This window comes from Mastacembelus armatus, chromosome 5 (genome assembly GCF_900324485.2).
Source record: "Mastacembelus armatus chromosome 5, fMasArm1.2, whole genome shotgun sequence".
Classification (NCBI taxonomy): domain Eukaryota; kingdom Metazoa; phylum Chordata; class Actinopteri; order Synbranchiformes; family Mastacembelidae; genus Mastacembelus; species Mastacembelus armatus.
The window spans coordinates 10,775,805-10,795,294 of NC_046637.1; the positions used below are offsets into that span (position 1 = coordinate 10,775,805).

The 19,490-nt window shown below is 40.9% G+C and overlaps 2 protein-coding genes and 1 long non-coding RNA gene across 3 annotated transcripts; 2 read left to right on the top strand and 1 right to left on the bottom strand.

Moving 5' to 3' along the window:
- The first annotated feature begins 1,021 nt into the window (after positions 1-1,021).
- LOC113129784 (uncharacterized) lies at positions 1,022-3,667 on the top strand. The gene is made up of 3 exons (XR_003295641.1): positions 1,022-1,156; positions 1,304-1,412; positions 2,525-3,667. It is a non-coding gene; the product is annotated as an uncharacterized LOC113129784 (long non-coding RNA).
- A 4,206-nt stretch (positions 3,668-7,873) lies between these two features.
- LOC113131065 (prothymosin alpha) lies at positions 7,874-10,579 on the top strand. The gene is made up of 5 exons (XM_026308118.2): positions 7,874-8,077; positions 8,723-8,797; positions 9,205-9,268; positions 9,480-9,568; positions 9,666-10,579. Exons 1-5 carry the CDS (start codon positions 8,027-8,029, stop codon positions 9,735-9,737), a joined length of 351 nt encoding a protein of 116 aa, XP_026163903.1. The 5' UTR covers positions 7,874-8,026; the 3' UTR covers positions 9,738-10,579.
- Positions 10,580-11,556: 977 nt separating this feature from the next.
- Positions 11,557-16,818, bottom strand: slc45a1 (solute carrier family 45 member 1). The gene is made up of 9 exons (XM_026307396.1): positions 16,693-16,818; positions 16,148-16,579; positions 15,937-16,029; positions 15,567-15,791; positions 14,532-15,415; positions 14,291-14,444; positions 13,993-14,169; positions 13,648-13,853; positions 11,557-13,015 (listed from the first exon to the last, which is right to left on the bottom strand). The coding sequence occupies exons 2-9, from the start codon at positions 16,566-16,568 to the stop codon at positions 12,743-12,745; spliced, it is 2,433 nt and encodes an 810-aa protein (XP_026163181.1). The 5' UTR covers positions 16,569-16,579; positions 16,693-16,818; the 3' UTR covers positions 11,557-12,742.
- Between the last annotated feature and the right edge of the window lie 2,672 nt (positions 16,819-19,490).

The window sequence follows — 19,490 nt, forward strand, 5'->3', positions numbered from 1 at the left end:
GTTTCTCTCAGTTCCACTCAGTCTCCACACTTCCCAATTTGAGTTAATTTTGCCTTAAGCAGCAAGCAGTTTATCATGTATTCTTCAGTTCTTGTCAACTTTCATGTCAGTACAGCCAAAGTTTTCAGTAAAATACTCTCAACTTCCTGTCCCCAGGGTGGTTCTTCTTTGTAAACAAACTGTGTTAGCACTTATAAAATGCCTTGTTCCCTTTATTGATGACAAAACTGTTATCTGGACCCTGAAAAACACCCCTGTCCTTGTCTTCTGTTTGGTTCTCCTCTCCTTCTCTGATTGTTTATTTGGGATTTTTGCCAGGTATTTCCCCAGACAGTCTGCCTGCACCCATAATGCTCCCTCCCCTTGAAGATTGCCCCACCTCCCCAAACACTCACACCCTCCCACCCACATCCAACCCTCCCATGAATGTTGCTAAGCAACCACCTGCCATAAAAGTCAGTGCTTTTTCCAGCCAATCAAATTACTGAACACATTTTTGAACAGTGTTCAAAAAGAGAAAGAATATTACTTTTTTCTCTCGTGTCCTACTTTGTGAGCTAAACACCTTGCAAATGATTGCAGCTGTTGCGTCTTGTTACAGAAACAAGCTTTGGAGAGCTGAGCTTTCTTATTCTCATTTCTGAATCACTATGTACTAACAGTCCACCACTTGGTGGCAGCACCAACAGTTTTTCTTGAACCACACAGGCTGCAAGAATATTTTACTGCTGTTGCTAAGCAATCCTGACTCTCATGTCTTACCTGTGAAACATTTGTGATTTTTGCAGATGTCCCTGACACCATTTTGTCTTTGTTTTCACCATTTTGAAATGCATCCTATTCCATGTGAACAAAAACACTAAATATTGGTTGCACTAGAAAACAAACTCCCACTATTCACACTATAAACCTTCTAAACCCAGATATTTTTTTATATTTCAGATCAATGAAGAGCCAAAGTGTGTGTGTTTCTGTTAACAGAATGAATGAGATACCCACTGTGTTTAAGATCCAGCTTTGAGTTAAACATTACCCAGCTACAGTTGACTTCATCTCATCATGCAGGAGGCAGGAAATGTGCTCTTGGGCGATTAGGCCAGCAGTTCTTGTCTTCCATTTTACCAGCAGTGGAGAGATCAATGTACTTACTGGGCTGGTATGTTGTGTAGCTTCTTGCTTTCTTTGTGTACAAACCTCTAATGTTATCACTCACTGTTTTGATGTTTCAGACATTGTCCAGCTGATCATGCCCCATTTAAATCTTTCTTTATAGCTGATTTGTTCTCTCTTGAACACTCTCCAGGTCCATGTATCCCTCCCCCCTCCCTCAGTCCCCCTGTGTGCACGTCCCTCATCTCAGCTTTGGTTGCTGTGCAGATGGCTCTTTGTTGGTGCTTCACAATGGGTCTAAGGTCAGTGTGCCTCATGCCATCAACACACGCAAACTTCTCCACTTCAGTTGTCTAGTGGCTTTATTTGTAGTTTATCCAAAATTACTTTCTGTGAAGCCTCGTTGATACTCATGTGTACCTTGTTACAGTATGGTCATGACTTAAGAGGAAGTTGTAAAACCACAGATGTAACTAGAGATAGCCTGGACCTCTCAGGCTGTAAACATGTTAACGTACATTGTCTTGTTTTCCATATCTGAACCACACCTATGCCTTCATTGTAATCACCAAACCACTTGTCACATTTTTTTGACCCTTGAATCTTGTTGTAGATATGTCACTTGTAGGCAGGCTTTAGAACATGTGATGTCTCTGAAACAACCCAGACACCAGAGTATCAGATCAGCAAAAGAAAGAGAAGAGAAAATGCAAATTTACCATCTGTTCTGTGATCCCAAACCAATCCTTGTTCATCACTAATGTACTCACGTAATAGTTACACATAGTTTAGCCCTTATATTTAGTAAGTACTTTCAAAATAGCAGGCCAGGAAACAGCTGGTAAGGGTCTCTCAGAAAGATCAGTGCAAGTGACAAAAAGTCTTTTAATTGCTTTGCTAGTCTGGCTTTCACCAAAGAAAAAAAAAGACAAGAAACAAAAGAAAAGAAAAGAAACAAAAATCTTCAACATCTTCAATAAAAGGATCATAGTCTAATGAAAATATTTACAAATGTATAGGCCAGTGATTATAAGAAACATAAAAATTGTAGTTTTTTTTTATTGTGAAAAGTAAAAAACACTGGGCAAAAGAAGGTTGAGCAGCAGAGGGCCATGAGACCTTCAGCCCAGTATGCAGCATGAAGGAGCAGGTAGAGTGAAAGGCGGGAAACTAAAAGGAGGAGGAGCATTTCTAGCAAAGGAGTAGGAATTACTGGAAATTTCCACTTTTCTCTGGCAAGACAGTTGGAGGGGTGGAGCTAAGGTGAAATAAACAAGGTAGTAGAGCCGAAGCTGAACTTAAGGGGAAGAAGAAAAACAGCTACTGTTCTTTATTGCACAAACTATTTGGATTTTAGTTCAATGAAACCAAAGAAATTTTGCACGTCACTCATGCTCTCTGTTGTTTTCTTTAGTTCTTTATTTACTTATATACAACTAATCACCTGTGATGGACTGGTGACCTGTCCAGGGTGTACCCCTGCCTTCCACCCGAAAGAGAGCTGGGATAGGCTGGTTGACCCTGGTTAAGGAATAAGCGGGTATAGATAATGGATGGATGGACAACTGATCACTGACACCTGTATATCAACTGCTGTTTGTTCACTTATGCACCCTTATACCTGTTGAATAATTCTTGTAATTTCTGATACCTTTTGAACAAGACATCAGTAAAAAAAAAAAAAACTGTAAAAAAAAACATTATACAACAAACATACACAAAACTCTTTATCAGGTTCTGTTGTGTTTATGTGGGTGTAAAATAATCAGGTTTTACTTGAATAAACCAGAATCATCACAAAATGCACACGGCACACAAGATCTCTAAAAATTTGGAGCGTGGGAAAAATAAGATAAATGGTCCCTGACGCATTAAAAATCTGTTTTCACTTAAGATAATATACATTGCAGTGAAGACACAGATATATTTGTTGATTTACATTGAGCTCTCTCTGTTTGTTTTACTATCAAATGTATTATTCATGGTGTAGTATTGGTTTTAATATTGTATATGATGTATTATTCCTCAATGAGGAAGGGCAAAGTGCTTGCTGAATACATAATGGAGTGATTGACAGATCATATATAGCCCTACATCCCACTGTAATAAGACACGATCTACAGGCAAGGACTCAAGCATGTTTGCTGTGTTATGAATAAATTAAGACATACAGTGTAGTATAAAGTGATGCAGTCTCTGACAATTCAACCTTTTTGAATTGCATTAATAAGTTGCTTAACTGGTTTGCTGCAAATGAAAACATCCTGATGCTACATTTGTATATGCAATTAACAGAACACATTCAGTATCATGGCTTCTATAATAGTCACATCATATTTGTGTTCCATTTTTCTGTGTCCATCCATTTACAAGCTTTTATGAGTCAGAATCACTGCAACAACACAGGTAGAAGAGTACCCCAGGTGACCTTTTCCCTAGCAGTTTTCCTCCAACACCTCCAACAAGCACTCCCAGCTGGGAGGTGTAGTCCCTCTGGCATACCCTGGGTCTGCTCGGCAGTGTCTTGCCAGTCCTTTAGACCCTGTACATATGTTGTATCCCCAATAATGTAGAATTTTCCAAGATTTCAGCTAGTTTTCATTGACATTGTAATTTTCATTGATAAATGAGGATCGCATTGAAGATGAACACCCAAGATGCTCTCTCTTCGGCACCACGATCCAGTCCAATGGCCAGGTTAATGCAGCTAAGGCATTTGACCATCACTTAAGTCAGAGTGATTTCTACCTGCTAATAATCCTAATACCTAATAATAAGTCTTGAAATACCTGAACACCTTTACACAGCGTAGTTGTTTTTCCCTCATCTGGATGAGACACTTTTTTATCAAGAGAATTCCTAGAAGTTAATCCTCTTCCCAATTACTTCACAACAAGTAGCAGTTGGCTCCTGTGCATCAGAAACTGAGCCAGAGACAGAGGTCATACCCCACTGTTAACTGAACAACATTTGCCAGATTTTGGCTGCACCTCAGTTTCATGTCTGTATTTATCTCAATCAGAGAAGGCATCAGTGCTCATCCTTTAAATAAATTCAACATACACTTTGAGCTAGCTTGAGTTAATGGCAAATACTGCTTTAAATCAGAGTGTACAGGGACCAATGGGTGTGCAGCAAAGGGAAACACTAGCAATGGCATTTTTCAAATGCTTAAAGCAGCTACTGACTAATCCATGCTACACTGAAGAGACATGTCAACCAGCCCCAACAAAATCCAGAGCTGCAGGGTTTCAGGATTTCTTGGCACGGTGCCACAGGGGAGCTTAGGTTTACATCATGTGTGTGTTCCCTCAAACTCAGATACATATATTACTATTTAATGTTGCATATTGCTGCTTTTTTTTTAACCAAATTTAATACTTGGTTTCCTTTTTTTGTTGGTGTTTAATTCTATTATTCGCTGCTGTAGTGAGATAGTTTTTTTCTATTGTTTTGTTTTATTTTGCTTTAGGCCTTTGTTTCATTGCTTGAAAGCAATATTCATAAAAATCCATGGTTGTTTTTTAAATAGAAAAGAGATACAGGTTCAAGTACTGTGGTGCTTGAAAATAGAGTATTTAGGACCATTCTTGTGGTTTTCATTCAAATAGTATATTGTAGAGTTCTTATGGCAGCACTGCTAGTGTATATCTTTTCTTATCATCAGTAATGATTATTTAACTGGGAAAATTATAGATCAATAATATAAGCAGCCATTTTCCCTGTACTGTGTATATGACTGAAGAGACCCAATGAGAAGTCAACTTTATGTTGTCCCTGTACTCTGCAGGACTTGCCTGAAAACCAGAGAAAGCAAGGCAGACCATGCAGGACACTGCTGTTCAAAACAAAAGAGCTCAGTTTTTCTCCAATTCCTCCAATTATCGGGACCCTTCCCCCGCCTAATCCTGACCCCTGCTCTTTGATGGGCCTCATTTTGCTCTACCCCTGAGCACTGACATTCCACAAGTCAGGTCAGGGTTTTGTACCCAAGAAGTTAAGGTGAAATCAAGGCGCTGTACTTCTCCTACCCTATCCTATATAATCTGACAGCACAGCAGCAAATGTTAAATAAATACTAACATTCAAATATGTGTGTCAAATATACCAGTTGTTTGAAAGTTTATTAACATCAGCACATAAACTGGGTTTCTACTGTATAAATTACACCGCTTTTTCTACTTTTTCCTTAACTGCCCCGTTGGTTCCACCAGGCCTGTTCACTTATTTTACCTGCAGAATGAACAGACTGCCCATAGATAGATTTTTTTTAAAAATTTGTAACAGATTGGTGGTACATGGAAACATGTTGAAATAAGAAAAAAAAAAAAAGACAGGAAATGAGCTCATAAACACTCTTTCTCCCTTTCTCTTATTGCTCCCATTTTCCAGTTACAGAAAAAAGAGTGAGTAATGCCTTCTGCTGGTTTTTAGCCAGGCCCAGATTTGCAGTATAGTTTCTGCACACTGAGACCATTACATTGTACATTCTAGATGTCTGCTTCAGTGCTCTGCAGTCGCCACATGGTTTTCATTTCCAAAATAAAAAGGAGCCACTTTATGCAATACAAAGATGAGTCCTTGGTTATAATTGGAGGGACAGGATGTCTTTCATTGTTGTTTGCCTATTTTCAACCACACTAGAAATGTGACCATGTGAAAAGTTGACAGTTTTCTCATTGTTCATAATAACTAGTTTTTAGCCTTTTACATGTTACAGCAGAAGCTTTTGTATTGGTTATATATTGGTTAAATATATAACATATTGGTATTTATCAGGTAATACAGTATAAGCACCAACATAAGTGAAAAAAAACATCCTTATGTGAAACAGAAAATAAATCTCACAGTAACCAGCTCGTATTTTGCTGCACAACCCTTTGATCTCCGCATGTAATTACAGTCTTCATAATTATATTTCAGCTGAATGTGAGATGAATGACTAAAAATGGCCCGGAGGCTTCTTCAAGATCAGTGGTTTGAATGCTGGAATATGGCATGGAGAAGATAACCCAGACAGTGTAGGATTAGGTCCTCATAGGCCCTAAAATTAGAGGCTGAAGAAATACTTGTGTCAAGATATCCTATGTGGGTGTGTTTGGACAAGTTCAGGATACCAACATTAGCTAGACTGTCTAGAAATATTTGAACTCCAGGTGGATGTGATATCATCTTTGGATCAAATATAAATACCGTATGCATATTGGAATTACAAGTGGAATTGTAATGTTGCTCTGACAACAATCTGATAACAATAGTTTTATAAAAATGAATGGCAAAGAATAGCAGGCGTGGTTGTTTGAGGTGTTAGGATTTTGTCTACACTTAAGGGATTCAATTGTAGGTCAGAGTGCCATGTCAGAAAATGTGGAGAGTTTACCTGTGATAACAAAAATATGTTTGCCTTCTTTCTAACTGGCAGTGAAGTACTGACCAGATGCAAACGTAAATTATAGAGTTCGAGCCCCACACAGTTGTGCATTGCCACTTCCTTTGGTTTAACAGTTCGATGAGCGAGTGCAAAGAAAGTTTACCTCAAAGAACTTCAGAGGGAAAGGAAAAAAAAGGAAAATCAAACAAGAACTAAGGGTTGTTAATTAACAGGAAACAATATGTTTGAAAAAATGTCAGGTTCAATTCATTTTTAATCAGTTACACCTGAACTAGAGACAAAACAGTAGTAGGTTTTCTACTGTCTTCCAAATCAGTTCCATGTTTCCATCTGTCATCAGATACTTGCAGACTGTACTGATGGTGTGATGAAATGCTACTTATATTATGTGCAACCTAAGACTTGACAATAGCTATAACTCAGAGCATGCATAACTGTAAGTTATTGCATGCTATAAAGGTGGTCGCACAGTACTGTAGGCACACACTTACAGTACTGCACACCACGCCCCATTACTATCTATGATCGACTCACCAAGCAACACATTTATTACACTTATCTTTCTGATCCCCCTTTTTTTGTTCCAAACGTGGCCTGAAACAGATAACTTGTTTCTCCTGTTAACTGAATTCCACTGGTTTACAATGACTTCAAAAGAAAATGTTCTAAGGGTAAGGGACATTCATTCAAAAATTATTCAATGACAAGAGTCACAGCAGCTTCCAAAATGATTACAAAAAATGTAATTTGTATAATTGAGGACTAACTCTCAGACAATGCAGCGTTTTCTGTTTAGTTTCCAAATTTGAAATAAATAAATAAATAAAAACACGTTTGTCATTATTGAACACATGGCACTGCATGCTTCTGGCTTGCCTCGATTGATCAAGTGTAAAAACGTGAAAGTGTAAGCACACTTTAGCAGGAACACATTTTCGTTACTAGTGTTAAATATAGAAAGGAGGAGTGGCCGCATGGTTTTCACAGCGTCACATTAGTCTTTTTGCTTGTAATTTGAAACCCCATCTCTGCAGAGAAAGAGCGCTAAGAACAAAAGATGCCGTCCATAGGGATATATTTATAAACTTTTACAGTCCATCTATCTAAGACAATAAACAGCTGTCGGCAAAGTCTGTCAGAGCATTATAACTTTGACAAGCTTACGTCCATTGTTCGAAATTTGAGTGAAATCAAACGCAAACTGGTAGTGATCATAGTGCAGCGCTTTAAAACGATTGACCAATCAACGATGAGATAGCCGGTGGGTGGGAACTCTTCTCAAGATTGACAACAAACGTGTCCAATCGTCTACCCGGTTGGTTGACATTGTCCAATCGTGTGTGGGATCGACCCGCGGTATCCAACGACAGAGGACTTTCAGCGAGGTCGAGAGAAAAGCATAGACGGGCAGACATCATTTCTCTCTCAGCGTCTTTGGACTACCCACACGAAGGCAAAGAGCCAAAAATAAAAATCTTTTTCTAGCAGGAATATAATTATCTAAATTAATTCACATATCTAGCAATGGCCGATACAGCTGTTGACACGACCGCAACTGCAGAGGTTACAGCCAAGGTGTGTTTCATTCAGTTTTTTTTTTCATTGAACCGTCGTGTTAAACGATTTTGGGAACTTTTTCAAGTAGTTGTATTATTTGTGTTAATATTTGGCTTAGTTATCTCGGTTTCAAATACAATGGTGTGTACGGTGTTTGTAGCAAACGGTGCCGTTAACGTTACTTAAGGTGAGTTGAGGTTAAAGCAGTAATTGTGGGAAAATGTGTTTTATGTTAATTACTTACATTGAAATGCAATTTGTCGACAGTTATACACAGTTGACGTGATTGTAATAGTAATTCCAGCGTTTACAGCTAAATATTGTGTGTGGAAGATCAAACGTTTATGATGTGGTTAGCTAGAAACGTCTTGTTGAGCAGACAAAGCGGTAGAAACGGTACAGCTGGTGAAGCGGAGCTGCTGTGGGCGGGAAGCCACGGTAACGTTACGTTACGTTACGTTACGCGCGGCTTGGTAAGAAACGTTTAGCTTTACCGCTTATTATTTCTAACGGAGTTTTCATTGCATTTCTAAATTATTATCTATCATAGGTATGGAGACTGAGCTTTTAATTATATCCATATGTGGTACGAACGCATGGCACTTAAGAATAAACCTTTCGCTGAGCGTCTCACTGATTAAGACACATGCTTTTATTTTGTAGGAGCTGAAAGAGAAGAAAGAAGTAGAAGTGGAGGAGGAGAAGACCGACAACGGGGACGCACCTGCCAATGGCACAGTGAGTTGAAGACGAGGACTATCCTCATGGCCTTTTGTCTTTGCACCCTTCATCATGCAGGTGTCGCTGCACCCGCCTCCCCCTCCTGTTCAGCTGCTCTCCACACTGTGCTTTGTTTGGGTTGTGAAATGGCACAGATGTTTGCTAGCAAGCATTTGGACGTCTTCATCAGTCTCTCTAGTGTGAGGTTTCCCAGAGCTTGTTGGTTAATCCTCTGGGGAGGTAATAAGACCTCAATAAACATGCCATTTTTAAAGTGTCCTCAGAGGAGTCTGAAACTGTAAAACTCTAGGAGAAATATTTCATGTACCGTTATGCTTTAAGATTTAATGTTGTGGTTTTAAAATTTTGTCCAAAATCATGAAGTTTGGCTCACATAATAAATGGTGTTTTTTTTCTTCATTCAGAATGGTGCTGATCACAGTGACAAAGTGGAAGAAACTGCAAAGGAGGAACACAAGAATGGAGATGGTGTGTTCACATTAGGCAGTATTTTTATTTTTGGAAAAATTACTGGCAACGATGTTGAAAAAGTTAGAATGACTTTTTTCCTCCTGATTTGCCTCATGTTTTGCCCTTGTGTGACCTTGACTTCAAAATTCTATTTTGCAATTGACCCAGTAAATCATGTTGTAATTACACTTAGAGATACATTTTCTGAAGTGGCAAACTGTCTTTGCAGGGAGTGCAGAGGAGGCGCCCCCTGCTGAGGAGACTGATGCACAGCCTGTGAAGCGTGCAGCTGAGGAGGAGGAGGGGGAGGAGGAGGAGGTGGGTACACAACTTAATCACTTGTTTCTCGTGTGTTGACTAATCTGGTGAATGCAGAATATTTGCTTATGCATTAAATGTTTCCTTCTGTCACTAGGAAAAGGTGGAGACAAAAAAGCAGAAGACAGAGGAAAATGGAGATTCAAAAGAGGCAGAAGTGGAGGCCTAGGTGTCTGACCTCTACTTGTTTGCGGCACTGTCTTACCAGCCTGGTCAACATCGTGTTGTAGAGCTTGTGCTTTCTGCATCTCTGAGAGATTTTTCTTTTTGTTTGCTCCCATGATATTACATTGCACTGGAGTCATGAAACATAGTGGCCCTGCATCCTTTTTTATAAAATGTTATTTATTGGTCTTTACAATGAGCTTTTTTTCTACTTGTACAAATTGGGCCACACCATAAATAAGATCAGGTTGTTTTTTTTTTTAAATTTCTTGAGGTTTTATATCACTATGTTAGAAGCACAATCTCTATTAAGTCAGTGCTGACCAGATTATTTATACATACAGGCAGCTGCTCACCTCCTCCAAGGCTCATGTTGACCTCTCAGATTCACTTAAAGGACCAAAGATAAGTTTTAAGCAGGGGCTAATGGACAGTTGTTAGCATTATTAGTTGAGGCATAATTTTTTTTGTGTTGAGCTGCTAATTAATCCTTGGCTTGGCTGCCCTGTTAACCTAACAGATGGTGCAAATGAATAAAGGGGCTTGGTCTTGAGCCTCCATGATAAGATTGCTTGACCCTGTTTTTTAGGAAGCAGGATTTTGCAATGTTAATTAACCCCTCTTAAACCTTAAAGCTTTGGTCAATTGTTCTGTATGCATTCCACGCAAGTTTGTACCATTTATACTTCGTTTTTCTTACGTTTTAAATGAGTTTTATGTTATGGCTGGGTAGCCCAGTTTTGTGTCCAAGACTGCCTTTTTCAGAACCAGAATGACATTCGGTTACATCAGCCACTGCTTTGTATATTCTGATTAACAAATAAATTGTCTTTTTACTTAAGTATATCGGTAGTGTGTGTATGCTGTCTGTTTATAGTCTATCAGTGATTCTCAAAACCATGGCTTTATAAGTAGATGATGTCACTTGACCCATTTTTTTCTTAACATGGAAAATGGCTGGCTTAGATGCAGGAAGGAAAAAGAATAATCTTTCACTTGGTAATGGAAAAAATTGCACTGAATCAATGGATTGCTCTCTTGTATCTCCTGGCTCCCTCATGTGGTGTATTTTAAGATTGCAGCTCTTGCTCAGGTCAACTCAATAGGATGATAGGTGATTTAAAAAAAAAAAAGATGTCCAAAATGACAAAGTGGTTATTTTAGTTTTAACTGAACCCTAAATCAAAGTAGTTTTTACAGTAATGCTAATATTGAACAATAGGTGGTATTATGCAAAATGTTTTTTTTTTTTATGATGAAAACTGCAACAACATGGTCCGTGCAAGTAGTTTCCTCAGAAACAATATGGTGTGCATCCAGTTTGTCCAAGAGACTTTAATAGTAGGCAATTACTGACATTCTGCTGAGGCAGCATTTATGACTGGTTTTCTAATGTTCATAATGTCGGGGTGCTCAATGTGTTAGCTGGTCAATGAAACCATCACAATAAAAAGTTTACCCAGTTAAACTAAAATTTACCTTAGGCCCTGAAGTCAGGTGTGGTGCCTGTGCTGAGGAGGTACAAACGAAGGATACTATTTGCCATTGCAAAACAGATGTAAAACATAAGTTATACGCAACATTTTACTGATGAAAAAAAAAAAATTAAGTTTGATATTTCCTGTGAGAAACTCAACAAATAAGGTCATTACTATGCTGAGCCAAGTGTGGCAGAGCAGAAGCTGACTACCTTAAGCATGCGCCCTAATGATGACAATAAGCACTTGCTGCTGGCTCTGTGTAACCCCACAGTCTTTTCTTTCATTGTTGTCCAGCTTCAGGGTTAGCCATAGTTCACATGAGTCTTCTCTCTTTTTGCTGTTCTTCTGTTTTGTTCGGTTTCCCACTGAATGCTGATTCACACCCCAGTTTCAACTTCTCCTCTTCCTGACAATGACAAGAATCACTGTCATTATTACAATGGCATGGCCAGGAGAAGGGTGACAGCTCACAAGGCTGTCCATGGCTTAGTGAGGGCCCAGAGAGAATTTGCCACCAGTACACATTTCTCTGTGGTTTAGAAAGTTTGTGTATGAGTATGTGGGTGTGTGTCATCTTTTTAGGTGTGGCTGTGTGCGGATTAAGTACTTAATGGGCATTGTACTCACACTTAGGCCATGATTAAGAGTAAGCCAGCATCAAACTGAAATTTAGGAATAGCACACTGACTCATAATGGCTGGATTATGTGAAAAGTGTAATTTTTATTTCCTGCTAAAATGTGCACAGTGTGAAGCCCTTAAAGACTGTAAATGTGATTAAGCAATGTTCAGCTGCAAGTATGTGTTTGCTAAAGAATGCCAAAAGACCTATTGAATTAATGAGGAAACATTAATAGTGAGTGTGAATGACTGCTGGCAGCACATTCATTTAGTAAGAAAATCCTGCCAAAGGTGTGATACTCTTATGCTAACTCAGAGAAACAGGCAGGTAGACATTCCCTTGGCCATATGACCAAAACAAAACATTAATGCAAGGCTTTTCTCATGCAGACGTTAGGCAACTGATAAAAGGAAGAAAAAGGAGGGAAGCTGTGGTTAGTCTATATAGACTGATCAACATTTTTACGCTAAACACCAACAAGCAAGAAAAGATGATGCAAGATTTTACAGCAAAGAATCAGACACAAAAAGAGCTTAGGCTTATCAATAATCAAAGAAGTCAGACAGTCGCTCTCTAACACACACACATACACACAAATCCATTTAGCTCAAACTATAGAAAAGGTTTCACCTTCATTTGCAAAAGTTAGAAAAAAAAATGCATGGGCACACACACTGTATGAACACACTGGTCATGTATACACATATTAGAGCAGTGGCCAATGTCTGTCTGTCTGTCTGTCTAGCTCTGAGAAGAGCAGTGCTGATTAGTGTGAAACGATATATGGAATTGTGCTGTACAGTGTGTGGCAGCAGGTACAATGTGCTGTGAAGGTCAACACACTCAGACACTCACAGCTTGAGTGTGTGTTGTTGAATGTGTGTATGAGGTAAAGTAAGAGGATTTTCTAAATGTGCACCAACAGTGGCTGGGTCTCGCTATCGGGGGGCTCACCCTCAGGGGGGGGCAGCTGGTACACCACGCAGAGAGAGGAGTACACGCAGCCCACGAATGACATCAGGCTTGCAAAGTACATCACTCCCTGGGCCCCACCCACCAGTGAGGTCAGAGGTCCCATCGCCACAGAGACCAGGATCTGAGCCAGGAAATACTGGCAGCTGAGCAGAGAGATGTCCACCCCCATCCCTCGTCTGGTCCCTTCTTCTGATGAGCCACAAAACTAGGAGGCGTAGAGAAATAGGTTAATTACATGCTAAGTCTATATGATGCACCATGAATCACTATTTAGTGTTTAAGCAATATTTCATTATTTTGGGAAATATGTGCTTTCTCACTGAGAATTAGATGAGAAGACAAATATCACTTTCATGCCTGTACACTAAATATGAAGAAAGACCACCAAGACCATCCTGGGGCAAATGTGAAACTGGCTCTGTCAATAGTCCAGCACATAAGTACCACAAAACCACAGTGTGTTGTTTTTAAACACTGGTTTTTGATCTATATAATAATGAGCACACTATGTTAATTAGTGGGCCTTAGATGGTGAAGGTGGTGGTATCAGCCCAGCAAGATGATTTCCAATACACTTTTAGTTGACACTTCTGATCTGATCTAATTTTACTTCTGGAAAGACCATCTAGCTGTTTCCAGTCTTAATGCTAAGCTGAGCTAGGCAAGCTGGCTCCTGGCAACAGAGTGGTATCGATCTGCTCATCAAATTTTTGGTGAGATGTCTAATTTCTGATAATAGTGAAGTATTTGATTACATAAAAAAAAGAAACTTTAAAGCAACTATGCATTACTCTACAAAATAGTTACTACTAGTACTGCAGATGTATAGAGACTGACCTGTGGGCTCTGGTAGTATTCACACAGCAGAGAGTAAGGCAGCGTGCATAGAGAGGAGAAGAGCACCCCATAGGTGACGCAGAGAGAAAGTACCACGTAGATGTTGGTGGATAGTGTGGCAAGGCCTGTGCCTAAACCAAATGCCAAGTAGGCAAAAAAATATAGAGTGCGAAGGGAGAAACGCTCCTCTAATTTCTCCAATATGGCTGAAAGTTGAAGAACAACCCCAGAGAGAAACAGAGAATATACATGAAGCTGTAATGAAGACAAATTGCTGTACAAATCAGATCAGATTAAGAAATAACTCTTCCCTTGCCAACACCCAAGCCATGAAGTGTAGCTTACCTGAGTAGAAAGCAGCACTGAATGCATAGATGCACATCCCCCAGCAGCCCATGCTAACACCAGCATTGTAGCGCTTGTAAGCCTCAGAGTCATATGGTGCTTTGGGGTCTCCTTCAAACACAACCTCCCCCATGAAGTCAGTGTAGAAGAGCAGCATGCCTTCGAATGACAGCCAGCCTTCCGCATGGAAACAATCAGTAAGAATTAATTAACTTCAAATTAAAAACAGCTTTTAATATGTTTTTTTTAATTAAACTACTTTTACTACTATTATTTAAAAGGCCATGATTTTTCTCACCCAAAAAATGATTAGTGCATAAACTCCGCAGCGAGGGAGGCATTCGGTAGATGGCTATACACAACAGCTTCATCGACATTTGGGACTCTCCTGTCTCCACGTTCTCGCTCAGATCGCTCTCATAGCGCACCCCATTCAGCAAAATGTTTGCAACCTTCATCAAACAAAAAAGACACTGGTAAGATTTTGTGGTGTCTACTTGACTAAAGAGTTTTGGTAAATTTTAATATACACATCTGACCTGCTGGCTGAAGGTCACTGTTCTTCTCCGTCCAATCTCCACCCCTGCAATCTGAGTTGTCATGGGTTCCTCCATCAGTGCAAGACTCTGGGGTCGCTTCAGTATACCAGCATTGGAGCCTCGATGAGACCCTGCACCCGGCTGAGACCCAGCTGCATCCTGAGATGCATCTCCCTCAGGCTGGGAAGCATCTGCATCCTGAGCTTCCCCAGCTGGATGACACACCATATCAGACTGGATCTGTCCTGCAAGATGGTTCCTTGCCTCCTGTGTCATCTGGTCAGGGTGAGGGGAATCCCCTGCAGGCAGGGGTGCAGTGGTGAAATCGGGGCCCAGGGCATTTGGTGTCTGCTGACCTGTGTAGCAGTCTATGAGCACACTGTCTATATAGGAGGTTCCTAAAGAGGAGGCAAACTCATTGATACCTGTGAGAGAATTGTCCCTACTTATAAAGCTGCCATATTTTGGAGTGAGGGGGCTCAGGGGCGATATGGGGCTAGTGAGGCCAGCACAGAGTCGTGCATTAGCACTGCAAGAATGGGCCAAAGGGTCAGGATTACATGAGTGAGACTTTGAGAAACTGTAGCTGTAAAGACCTTCCTCGTCCTCCTCATCCAGTCCTAAAGCTGATCCTGGGGGAACAGGAGGAGATGGAGGAAGTGGGAGGCTGGGGCTCTTCAAATGGCTTTTGCTGGAGTTTTTGTTTGGCTGGCTCTTTGGTAAGGGTCGTTCAGGGATACTTATCAGAGTCATGGCTGTGGCGATCACCAAAGTGACACTAGTAAACAAGTATATGACCCGGAGCTGACCTCCCATCGACCTTCCAAACTGTGTCTGGTCCCAGTTGATTCCACCTACTATGTAACCAAATCCGCCTCCTAGCCCTGCATAGAAAAAATAATAACGGTTCAATAGAAACATCACTTTTTATTTAGACTTTTCTGCTAGCTGCTGATTTCTTAATGCTTAATTTCTGCTTTGTTCCCCCAGATTAAGTTGAACTTTTGTTTGTAACCATGTAAAGTATTTTCCTACCTGCCAGTAGTGCATGGATATTCAGCCCTCGATCCTGGTCCTCTGGGCTGCACACATCCATCATGTAGGCATGGCTCGGGTTGTCTGCTGAATCAGCGCTGAAGTCCATCAGAACCACACCACACACTGTCAGAACAATTCCCCATTTGTGATTCAATGCTGTGTCAGCCAGCGCACCTCCAATGTCACGCCCATTCAGCACCAGGGTTAGACCAACCAAAGCCCCTATGAAAGAGAACAGACATTAACAGACATCTTGCTAAGACGTAAAAAAAATAAATAAATAAATAAAAATAACTTTAAGTTTATGAAAATTAAATTACTATTAGTGACATTAGTGATTACACTAGAACTATTTTTAGTGTCTTACCTATAGCCAAGGCAAAAATGAAAGGTCTCCTTCGCCCAAACCGGGATGTACATCGGTCACTCCAGGCTCCTATGAGTGGCTGAACGAGAAATCCTACGAACCAAAGGCAGAAATCAGTGAGTTAGTGCGACAGTATGATTGCTTTTGATAATTTCAGTGTATCACATATCGAAATCCATCCCTTGGCTATCTCTCTTTGTTGTTTACTTACCCAATATTGGGCTAATAAACCATACCAAGCTGTAAAATTGATCAGGCAAGCCCATCTGTAGAAGCACAGGGGTCACATATGCTGTTTCCATCGCATAGCTAAATTCAATGCCAAAAAGGATGCAGCCATTAAAGAGCAGCTCTTGGAAGGTACGTCTTGGGGGAAGTTCACTAAGGTCCAGTTGGTCCAGGGGACAGGGTGTGTTGGGTGGTGGAGGCGGTGAAGGTCTTATCAGCTTCCGACGCTTTGGCTGTCTTTGAAAGTTGTTGGCTCTGTGACTGAGGTGTCGAGTGGTGGATGTTGGGAAGCTGGCCGTTTTGGGGAGCGAGCTCCTCCAGAAACCTTCCTGAGCTGTGGATAATCTCCCTCCTGGACTGGCCAAGAGGGGATCACTGGGGGTGCCCATGCCTGGAGATGACATCTCACTCAAGCCTGCTTACAGTGCAGCATAAACAAAGGGTGTTAAATATTGTCAAATTAAATCTCAGAAATAATTAAAACTTGTTTTGGCTTGATTGGTCATATTAGAGGTCATTCAAGATCACCTCAGTGTTGCATAGCCTAAGTTGCTGCTAATGATTTTGTATTGCTACCAAGAGGACACTGCAGTCATCAGCAGACAGCAGCGATGGCACAGTAATGATGGCACGACGCACTGCAACCAATGCGCATGTTAGGGTTGTGCGCAGAGCCCATGTGCTCGGCGTAGCTCAATACAGCAGTGTAGTATGCGGCACCGCTCTCATGAAGCTGTTTCCATTTTAATTTTTCATGGAGGAAGCTCAAATCGGACACAATGGAGCCGCTGGGGGTTGTGATGATTGCAAAACAATTATGAGGATAACATATAATTACCGCTCAAACGCAAATAAAATTGTGGACCAGATCTTATTTGTAACCGCGCAGCAGAACGACTGGTTTTTTTTTTTCAGTCTATTTGGCAAAAGATTTTTCGATATTTTCCTCCACTTGACATTTGTTTCTAAAGGTGTCGACCACACAATCGATTAGAAGATGAAGAAGGCGTGCAAATGGAAACGTGAAAGATAATTACCTTAATCGGCGACTCGTCATTTATTGCAGCATACTGTGTAGGTAAACAGAGCGATCTATGATTTATATAAAACGCAGAATGAATTACAGGAGTCATGTTTTTTTTTTGTTTCTTTTTGTTTTCCTTTTGATACGGTCATCCCCCCGCTCTCTCCTCCGTCCCTTCTCCTTCCCCCTCTTCTCCTCTCCCCCTTTCGCCTCTCCCTCCCGGACTCTCCCATGACGTCACGCCCCTCCCTGCAACATCAGCACCGGTGGACAATCCCCGCTGCAAGAAACGAGCCACGCATCTGTCCTTAAGGCAGTATTCCTACATAAAGTGTGGAATGAAACTACTTAAGTACTGAAGCCTGCTTAAGCAAAAAAAGACAGAAAAAATCAGCTTTATATGCTGCTTTGTACAGTACTTGAGCTCCCTTACATTTACATTATAGTTTTTACTCAACTACACTTATGGGAGAGATGAGCTTATAAACACTAGTTCCTTTTTACATTTAAATTTGACATCAAACACATGACAAAGTTATACAAGACATTATTAAAGATGGAACCAGTGACCTCATCCTCTTTGGCATGTGCTCCATTATAGGACGACATTTCCCTCTAACCTTGTAGATGTGCTGACCACACACCACTAAACATCAGTGGTGGAGAAGGTAAACTGCAGATTCTAGGAGCGCAGATCACAGAAGGCCTCTTCTGAATCACTCCCCACTCCCCATGAAAGCGACAGCAACGTTCCCCACTTCCTGCATGGAGCATGTGAGGAAACAGCTTGGGCACCAACTGGTTTATTAAATATTAGATGTTGTTTGTATAACATTCCTACATATGTAGAAATGACAAATAAAACTGATTTATTTCATGACTGCATGGAGAAGCCCCAATCGATCTGTATGTAAAGTAGTGAAAACTAGTCCCACAGTGATCATGATCTCTTATGGAATGTATCCATCCATCCATTTTCTATACCCGCTTTTTCCTGAAGGCCAGGGTCACGGGGATCTGCTGGAGCCTATCCCAGCTCTCTCTCGGGTGAAAGGCAGGGGTAAACCCTTGACAGGTCACCAGTCCATCATAGGGCCACATAGAGACACACAAAGACAGACAACCTCACACACTCACACTCACTCCTATGGGCAATTTAGAGTCACCAATCAACCTGACATACAGTGGGTACGGAAAGTATTCAGACCCCTTTAAATTTTTCACTCTTTGTGTCATTGCAGCCATTTGCCAATCATCAAAAAAGTTCATTTTATTTCTCATTAATGTACACTCAGCACCCCATCTTGACAGAAAAAAAACAGAAATGTAGAAATTTTTGCAAATTTATTAAAAAAGAAAAACTGAAATATCACATGGTCATAAGTATTCAGACCCTTTGCAGTGACACTCATATTTAACTCACATGCTGTCCATTTCTTCTGATCCTCCTTGAGATGGTTCTGCTCCTTCATTGGAGTCCAGCTGTGTTTAATTGAACTGATTGGACTTGATTAGGAAAGGCACACACCTGTCTATATAAGACCTTACAGCTCACAGTGCATGTCAGAGCAAATGAGAATCATGAGGTCGAAGGAACTGCCCAAGGAGCTCAGAGACAGAACTGTGGCAAGGCACAGATCTGGCCAAGGTTACAAAAGAATTTCTGCAGCACTCAAGGTTCCTAAAAGCACAGTGGCCTCCATAATCCTCAAATGGAAAAAGTTTGGGACGACCAGAACTCTTCCTAGACCTGGCCCTCCAGCCAAACTGAGCAATCGTGGGAGAAGAGCCTTGGTGAGAGAGGTAAAGAAGAACCCAAAGATCACTGTGGCTGAGCTCCAGAGATGCAGTAGGGAGATGGGAGAAAGTTCCACAAAGTCAACTATCACTGCAGCCCTCCTCCAGTCGGGGCTTTATGGCAGAGTGGCCCGACGGAAGCCTCTCCTCAGTGCAAGACACATGAAAGCCCACACAGAGTTTGCCAAAAAACACATGAAGGACTCCCAGACTATGAGAAATAAGATTCTCTGGTCTAATGAGACCAAGATTGAACTTTTTGGTGTTAATTTTAAGCGGTATGTGTGGAGAAAACCAGGCACTGCTCATCACCTGCCCAATACAATCCCTACAGTGAAACATGGTGGTGGGAGCATCATGTTGTGGGGGTGTTTTTCAGCTGCAGGGACAGGACGACTGGTTGCAATTGAAGGAAAGATGAATGTCGCCAAGTACAGAGATATCCTGGAAGAAAACCTCTTCCAGAGTGCTCAGGACCTCAGACTGGGCCGAAGGTTCACCTTTC

Bases quoted from the DNA above. Each gene is read 5' to 3' on its own strand.
- slc45a1 (XM_026307396.1), bottom strand. From the start codon at position 16,568: ATGTCATCTCCAGGCATGGGCACCCCCAGTGATCCCCTCTTGGCCAGT. The intron at 14,445-14,531 runs GTCAGATGTGTA...TGTTTGATGAAG, and splicing joins CAGTGACCTTCAGCCAGCAG to GTTGCAAACATTTTGCTGAA. The intron at 13,016-13,647 runs GTCAGTCTCTAT...TACGCCTCCTAG, and splicing joins AATACTACCAGAGCCCACAG to TTTTGTGGCTCATCAGAAGA.
- LOC113131065 (XM_026308118.2), top strand. From the start codon at position 8,027: ATGGCCGATACAGCTGTTGACACGACCGCAACTGCAGAGGTTACAGCC. The intron at 8,798-9,204 runs GTGAGTTGAAGA...TTCTTCATTCAG, and splicing joins ACGCACCTGCCAATGGCACA to AATGGTGCTGATCACAGTGA. The intron at 9,269-9,479 runs GTGTGTTCACAT...CTGTCTTTGCAG, and splicing joins GGAACACAAGAATGGAGATG to GGAGTGCAGAGGAGGCGCCC.